The sequence below is a fragment of the Neopelma chrysocephalum genome, unplaced genomic scaffold (assembly GCF_003984885.1).
Source record: "Neopelma chrysocephalum unplaced genomic scaffold, ASM398488v2 Primary Assembly neopelma1_117152, whole genome shotgun sequence".
NCBI lineage: Eukaryota > Metazoa > Chordata > Aves > Passeriformes > Pipridae > Neopelma > Neopelma chrysocephalum.
In genome coordinates, this window is record NW_020929073.1 from 1 (window position 1) to 7,900 (window position 7,900).

General features: G+C 42.7%; 1 protein-coding gene across 1 annotated transcript; it reads right to left on the bottom strand.

Moving 5' to 3' along the window:
- Positions 1-6: 6 nt before the first annotated feature.
- LOC113962183 (toll-like receptor 2 type-2) lies at positions 7-7,894 on the bottom strand (the record flags this gene model as incomplete). The annotated part of the gene is made up of 2 exons (XM_027672978.1): positions 7,798-7,894; positions 7-2,330 (listed from the first exon to the last, which is right to left on the bottom strand). A coding segment is annotated over exon 2 (2,316 nt), but the record flags the coding sequence as incomplete, so codon positions are not given.
- Between the last annotated feature and the right edge of the window lie 6 nt (positions 7,895-7,900).

The following is a 7,900-nucleotide window of genomic DNA, read 5'->3' on the forward strand; positions in this document are numbered from 1 at the left end:
CCAAAACATTTGCTGGTGCTCTTCTTCAAGAGGCCACTCCAGGTAGGTCTTTGTGTTCATGATCTTCCGCAGCTTGCAGAACCTCTTGGGAATCGTTTTGCTCTGGATGGGCTCCAGGAGGACAAGAATCGCCGCATCGTTGTTCTCATCAAAGAGGCGGAAATGTGAGAAGTCCAGCTCGTATTTGCACCACTCGCTCTGCACAAAGTGCTCGGACAGCACAAAGAGTGTTTTGTGGCTCTTCTCAATGGAGTCAATGATGTTGTCCACAATCCACTTCCCAGGCACAAAGTCCCGCTTATGGAGGCAGAGGCGAAAGGGAGGGCAGGCCTGCTCCAGCTCCCGCACCATTGTGTTTTCCACCCAGTTGGAGTCGTTCTCACTGTAGGAGACAAAAGCGTCATAGCAGATGTCCTTGGGTGGGGCTCGCTTGGGCTTCCGCTTGGCTTGGAGCCACGCCCAGGTCATCCTAAGGTACCAGACCGCGTGGTACTTGTAGCCAACAACTACAAAGATGAGGATGACCAGGAACACCAGGATGCAGATCAATGACACCACGAGGGACCTGTGGCACTCCATCAGGGAGAGGTGTACAGCTCCAACCTGGGCCCCTCTCACTGCCAGCGGAGAGTCGCAGACGTACCTGTCTGGCCACCCCACCAGCACCTGGGATATCCCAGCCTGGTGGTGGATGAAGGAGAGGAATTCACAGGAGCAGATGAAGTTGTTGTCGCCGGCATCCAGCAGCTCCATTCTCTTGAAGGACTCAAACTCTTCCTTGGAGAAACTGTTGAGCTTGTTTCTCCTGACTGACATGAGCACTAAGTTTGGAATGGGTGCAGCACCAGGCAGGGTCTTCAGCTGGTTTTTTGCGAGGTACAGCTCTTTCAGAAATGGGAGCTGCAGTCCAAACTCCTTCAGGTTGTTAGCACTAACATCCAAAACTTCCAGCTCTGAGGGAATGCAGGCCGTTACTTTAGGAATTTGAGTGCTGGAGAGGTTTAAATATTTCAGGTTTTTTGGCCATTTGCATTTATCTGGAATCTCACCAAAATTGTTTTGGCTAATGTCTAAAACAATTAGGTTTCTTAGATGAGACAAACTTCTACCTGTCATTTCTAAGTCACCCAGTGAATTCTGACTTAAATTTAGAGTTTGTAGTGATGGCCATCCACCCTGACAGGCTGAATGCTCTAAACTCTGGTCTCCAAGCAAATTAGCACTAAGGTCAAGGTACTCTAATGACTGAAGATGTTGGGAAATTCTGCATGGGACCAAAAATACTTTGGTGTTTCGAACTGTGACTCTGGTAAAAAGAAATAGTAGATCTTGCACAGTCTGAAGATCTGTAAACAAGAAAAATTCTTCTATAGATAATTTCTGTATTGTGAGAACTCTAAGGGTCTGTGATTGGTTTGCTTGAATCTGCATTTCCCATTGTCCAGTTCCCAAGAGTCTACAGTCTATTAGCTCCACCTCCACTAATTTTGGCATGTCTTCTAAAATGCTGACAATCTCAGGCACAGTGGCATCTGTTAATAAGGTCTCTTTAAAAGAAATTTTCTTTGCGAAAGAAGAAGACATGACTCTCAAAAGTTGCATTTCAGCAGAGGTACTGAATGCTATTCTTCTCACTTCTAGCCAAGTCACAGAGTGTAGAAGGTCCCTAACAATTTCTGAGAATATATTAATATTTTTTAGGTTTATGACCATGTGATTTATCTTCTTAATCAATTTCAAACTTCCCTGCTCATACTGACTGAGATTACCACCATCAATCCACAACTCGTTGAGAAGCTCAATGCCCTCAAAGTTCCCTTGCCTTATCACAGAGAACCGTGGGTTGCCCAGGCGGAGAGAGCTCAGGTTCCTCAGACTAGAAAAGGGAGAGCTTTCTCCCAGGTCTCTGTAGAAATTGCCTTGAAGGTGGAGGTGCTGGAGCGAAAAAAGGTGCCCAAACCACACAGGGGACAAGTGAGCCAAGCTGTTATTTGATAAGTCCAAGAGCTCCAGTTTCGCCAGGGACTGAAATGAGTCTTCATCTATGGAGCTGATTCTGTTGGACTGCAGCAGCAGGGCTCTCAGGTTCACAGCCTGCTGCAGGTCCTGGGATCGGATGTGCTTTATCCTGTTGTGGGCCAGGTTTAACATAGTGATTTTGGCAGTGAGCCCTGGGGGAATGAAGTCCAAGCCCATGGAAGAGCAGTTGCAAAGCTGAGCATCATTGCATGAAGGACAAGCCTGCTTCAGCGCTTGCTGTTCGGAGAGGTTTGCAGCTAAGAGCATGTAGATGGCCCACGCTTGCCAGCTGTGTTTAGTCATTATTTCACCTAAAATACAAAATATAATCAGAGCAAATATAAGATGGATTTTAGGAAGGTGCATTTTGGTTATATCTAAAATATATCTTACACTGTTCTGTCAAAACACTGTAAATGTATTTGTTTTTAACACAATGCAGAGATGAAACGGATCCATTAAAAAAGGCATACTATTCACAAATATTTCAAAATCATTTGTTAAAGGCTATGTATATTGATTTTACTCTTTGTTTTTCCCCTGTGATTTCTAAATTTGGCATGAAGACTATCAAATCAATTAAGAGCTCCACAAATTTTTTGCAGAGTCAGCTAAACATCTGCATAAGCACAACTACTCTCATCCTCCTCCTGTTTAGTACAGAGTCTTCATACCTGCCCGCTCTGTCACACCTCAGGTCTTTTTTTTCTGAGTCTGTGAATATTATTTTGTGTATTCATTTTTTACTACAGGGAGTCTCCTGTGTGTATTTCAAATCCTGGTTACATCAGAAGAGTCAGCATCTTACAGTACATAGAATCATTCACATCTAATACTAATTTCAAGTATATGTCTAATGCCAATTCTGACAATGGGGAGAAGAGGAATGCCTTTGTTTCAGTCCATTCCTCATTTTATCTGCCTTTCTCTACCTGTGAATGTGCTAGGAGCAGGGAAAAAAATACTCGCCTGGATAAATTCATAGGCCATCTTTATCATGTTCCCATCAGTCCAGTACTTGCTAATAAAACTTGAGCTTGTAAAACTGACCATTGTTGCCTACTGACTCTTAGCTCTTCCTTTTACTGCCACATCCTTCTTCTCTGCCAGTGCCTTTTCCTGTTTTGGACATCTCTGGCAGAGAGAAGATCAGGCCAAGCCACAAGGAAGAGCCAGGGGCCTTTGGAGCCTCCTTCAGATCAGATCAGCTGTCTGAACTAGATAGCTTTTTCCAGCCCACAGACTATTCCTGATCTTCTGGACTCAAATGATTCAAGAAAAAGTACACAGATGTGGGTCCTGTGTCACTTCACTTTCCTCTCACAGTCATGCCTTTTATAATACTGATTTGACATGGCTTTTTTTTGTTACAGAACTTGCTGCAATATCCAGCTCGTCCTTACTCCCAATAAGGTGACTTTAGCTCTTCTATCCTTCTGAGGAGTTGGAAAAACAATTTTTGAAGCCTGAGAGAGCTCTTTTCCTTTTAAAACCCTTATAACATATTGAATTATAACCTTTTTTGACAAGGATCAAAGAACATTTTTAAAATATAACTTTGTCTCGTGTGTCACAACCCCCCCTACCTCAGTAGGTATCTTACCAAGGTTGAAAAGAATGAACCAACCCCAAGGAGGCCAATGAACAGGTTCACAAAATCGTGAACTATGTATCAGGTTAATCAGGTTAGACTGGCTCACTGAGAACTACTTTCTCCATTAGTCATCCCACTGAGACTCTGTGCAGAAGATCTCCTGTACTTTAAATTAATATTCTGATTTGTTTTACAGTAGCTGACCCACACATACAAGTTCATATAGATAAGTCCTGCCCTTCCAGTTGCATTATTTTTAGCCATAGTTGCTTAAGATTATTCAAAAGTGGCAGAGTTGACTGAGATGGTTTGAGCACATGGAGAGGGGAGGAAAAGTTGTGGATAATTTTTTCAATCATTCCATCTCTTCCCACCTGGAGGACTGTAAACATTTTGACTTCTTGTGTTATTTGCCTTTTATCTGTCTCTCTCTGATATAGAGCTTTGAATCTTGAAGGACACAGTTGTCTTCCCTGTCTTTAGATGCCCACAGCTGAGCTAGTCATCCACCATGTCCTCCAAAGTCAACAGAGAGAAATAATGTCTTTTAGGGGCAATTCTTATCACGTGTCTTAGACACTCAGATTAAGATGTATTGAGTCTAAGAGAATTGGCCCCATTGACTTAAAATGGAGTAACATAGTTTAGATATCTAGATAATTTTCCATGTGAATCCCACACAAAGAATTGTAATCTGTAGCTAGACTCATCTGCTGTCCATCTGAGGCTCTTTTAGAGGGCTTTTTTCAGTCTCACAAGTCTAACTGGATAACACAGTGCTGTAGGCTGGAGGAGCAAAGCTACAGGTAACATGAGTTTCATTAGTAACAAATTTAAGTGGTAAATTTAATGTTACCATCAAAATGCTTACTGTTAGAAAAAGAAACAAACAGGTGACCTGATCAATCAAAAGCTATCTATAGATAGGTTATTTATAGGTGGTAAATTGCAGCACAGAAGGAAACTGGGAAGGTACTCCACAGAAAATACCAGCTGAGCCTAATGGCTCTCCACCTCACCAACCTGAAACCATCCAGGGACTGCAGGACTAAACTCCATTTAGTGGTTCAGGATGCTTTTCTTTATTGTCAGTTCTGTGAGCTTCTTTTCCAGTTTTTTGCTCATATGTAATCTGAGCAGACACTTAGAGAAATCCCATTCCCACCCTCATTCAATTTTCAACCAGTCTCTTTCCCTTCCCATTCATCTCTAATGATTCTGCTTAAGACCCTGACTTACAGGATCAATTCAGGCATCTCCACACCCACTCAGACATACAGACAGTCCTATATCATTACCCTATCAAGGAATCACTTTTTCCCCTTGTGCTGGTAACTAAAAAGCCACAGAGAAATTAAAATGCAAATAAAAATACAGAAACTTGCACAGATGCCATTATACCATAAGATGCTGTGACAAACCAGACATTTAAAATATTTCTGGGTTATGGACAAAGGGCCCAAGCCATTAGACGTGCTCAGGACTGTCTTCTCTGGGTCATGTCAGTAGATGTATTTGAGGAAATATGTGCATATTCTTAAACAAAACCATGACTGACAACAGAATGAGGTTCTATAAATGCTAACAAATGCAAAAGGTTAATGTAAGTGCCAATAATGCACAAATTGATTCTAGCTTGGGGAGCACTATCCAGGTAAATGTGGGCTGGTAAATTTGAGCAGTGCTATGGACTCTGCAGTGGGATAGTCACTGGTTGATGAAGGAGTCAAACTACAAGCAGACTGGGGAAAGTTCCTGCTCTCCACATGGTTGTGTGTGGGTTACATATGCCCTAGTTATCACCCACTAGCACTGCCCTAACAGTATGTATGTGCATACACACATCCACACACATACATGGGAATGCCTCTTCTTGTTTCCTACACAGAGAGTGTGTAACAGGTCCGAGTTAGGTGAGAAGGTAGCTGAAGTCCTGAGGCCATTGTTCGATGAGCTCTTTCCTGGTTGAATTCCTGAAACCAAGGCAGCCCACCTTCACACCCAGCCTTCCCTGGGCAGCTGGTATCAATATACAAGTGGGACAACATACAAACAGGACAAAGTACAAACAAGGCACCCTCCCACAAGGAAACTGAGCAGAAATGAGGCAGTCTGACCCAATTTGTCTTTTTCATTTGCTGCTTTCCTCCCTCCCCTTTCCCAAAGGACACTGTTCCCATCAGCATGTCCCAGCTCTCCTGGCAAGTCTTTGTTGCCTGCCTGCCATGCATACCTGCCAGCTGCCTGTGATTGCACCTTCCTACTCCACTTCTGCTGGTGACAGAAATCCCTCCCGACCCCACACTCGTTCTCAGCAGCCCTGAGCACCGTCAAACCCCCATGCAGAGCAGGACTCGGTAGCAGAGATTAGATAGCCTCTTCCCAGTGCTCTCTCCTTGCTTCTTGCTCTGGCATTGCAGCTCAACTGTCTTTCCCTACATCTCCAGCCTTCACCTACCTGAAAACTCACCTCTGTGCTGAAAAGATCCCCAGAGATGCCAGCTCCAGCTCTGGTGCCTGCATGCCAGTTAACCCATGTTGTGTTTCATCTCTCTCTTGTTCATCATTCTTTACCCAGCTTCCTCTTATGCTGCTGTTTCATTTCCACTTCACCTTTAAACCTTGATAATGTGAGCAGGGGAATTCCCACCTAGGTGATCTGATTGGTGTAAAAGCAGGAACACTATCGCTCCTTTTAAAACGTGCCAAACCAAAAAAGTCTGGGTCCATAGTAAGAGTGTACCATATGAAAACTAAGGCTTCTCCTACATCTCTCTGACTCTCTCTTTGTAATGACCAGCAAGACTTATTTCCCTTCTTACCTCTAGGCACACAGTCTCCTAATCTGTTTTATCAATGCTCATTGTTTGCTCTCAGATGATTCACTCATCACCCACCTGGAGTTCAGCCTTGATTAGCTACTGAGCTATTTTTCTCCAAGACAGTGAGCAAAAAATCCCCTTGTAGCAGACTTTAGACTAGCCCTAGAGATAATATTATAACAGGAAAGTAGAACTGAAAGTGGTGTTTGCAGGCTACACCCACAGAAACTACCATCTCATGTGTAGATATGTGTACAGATACACACAGGAGTGTGAACATATACACATGTATAAGCACATACACATATATATGCATATGAACAAGTATACTAACAAACATCTCTGTATAAGGAAATTTTGCTGTTTTTCAAATACTCACTCAGCCCATCTGCCAATGCTTTGGTTTATCACCACAAAATAATTGCATATCTAAAGTTTAACCAAAATTCATCTAGACTCTCCTGTACTTAAACTCCAGCAATACAAGCAAAGGGGAACATGGAAGTGCCAAGGTAGAGAAACAACACCTAACTTAATCCCCTCAGAGACAATTTCAGGTTCCCACAAGAATGTCTAAAACACAAGAAATCCAGGCACCCAGAGTGTGACCAGCTATCTTAATACGAACATCTGTATCTACCTGCTTGTCTAGACTCCCTCTGTAATTGGTGAAGAGCAATACAGTAGATCTAGGAGATGTCTCATACTGAAGTAGAGAGAGGAAATACCTCTTGTCAGTGTGATTTTCTTCAACCTCTAGAAAGGAAGTTAAGTAGAGCAGTAAGGGGTTCATGGCCTAGTGATTACATAAATGTGCTCTGCAAAGTAGAAGAGCAAAACAAGAAATGAGACAGTCTGCAACACCATCTAGCCCACACATCAGAAACACAGTCTCATACTCCACAAATAGAAGGTTCAGTTATCTCTGGGGGTAGGTAAAAGGGAAAATGGTGGTGACTGCAAAGGGACAAACAAGCATTCACAGGAAGAGATGGACACAGGAGAGTATTGATTGAAGTCCTTGGCTTTTAATTTAAATTCTAAATTGCAGTGGCATTGTTAGAGACGAGTTGGGGATAGTGGTAAGAGCAGAAAAAAGTACAGAAATACCCTACACTCAGCTAAATGTATTTAGAAAAGTATATATAGTCCAATATAGCTTCCAAATATTATAGTTATTGGCAGAGATTTTGAAACACCAGAGCATCAGATTACTGGAAAGCAAAAAGTGGGCCTTTTTCAGTGAGTAACATGACAATTATTTCTATACACAACAAAGCCAGCCATATTTAGAGAGAAAAATAAGAAAGAAAAAATTCTTAGCAAGAAGAAACACTGACATAGAGCCTTTCACGGAAATACATTGAAATGGGAGCTGCTGACTTCTTCTATGACTTCAAGGCTCTCTTCAGGTTTGCCCAAAACATTTGCTGGTGCTCTTCTTCAAGAGGCCACTCCAGGTAGG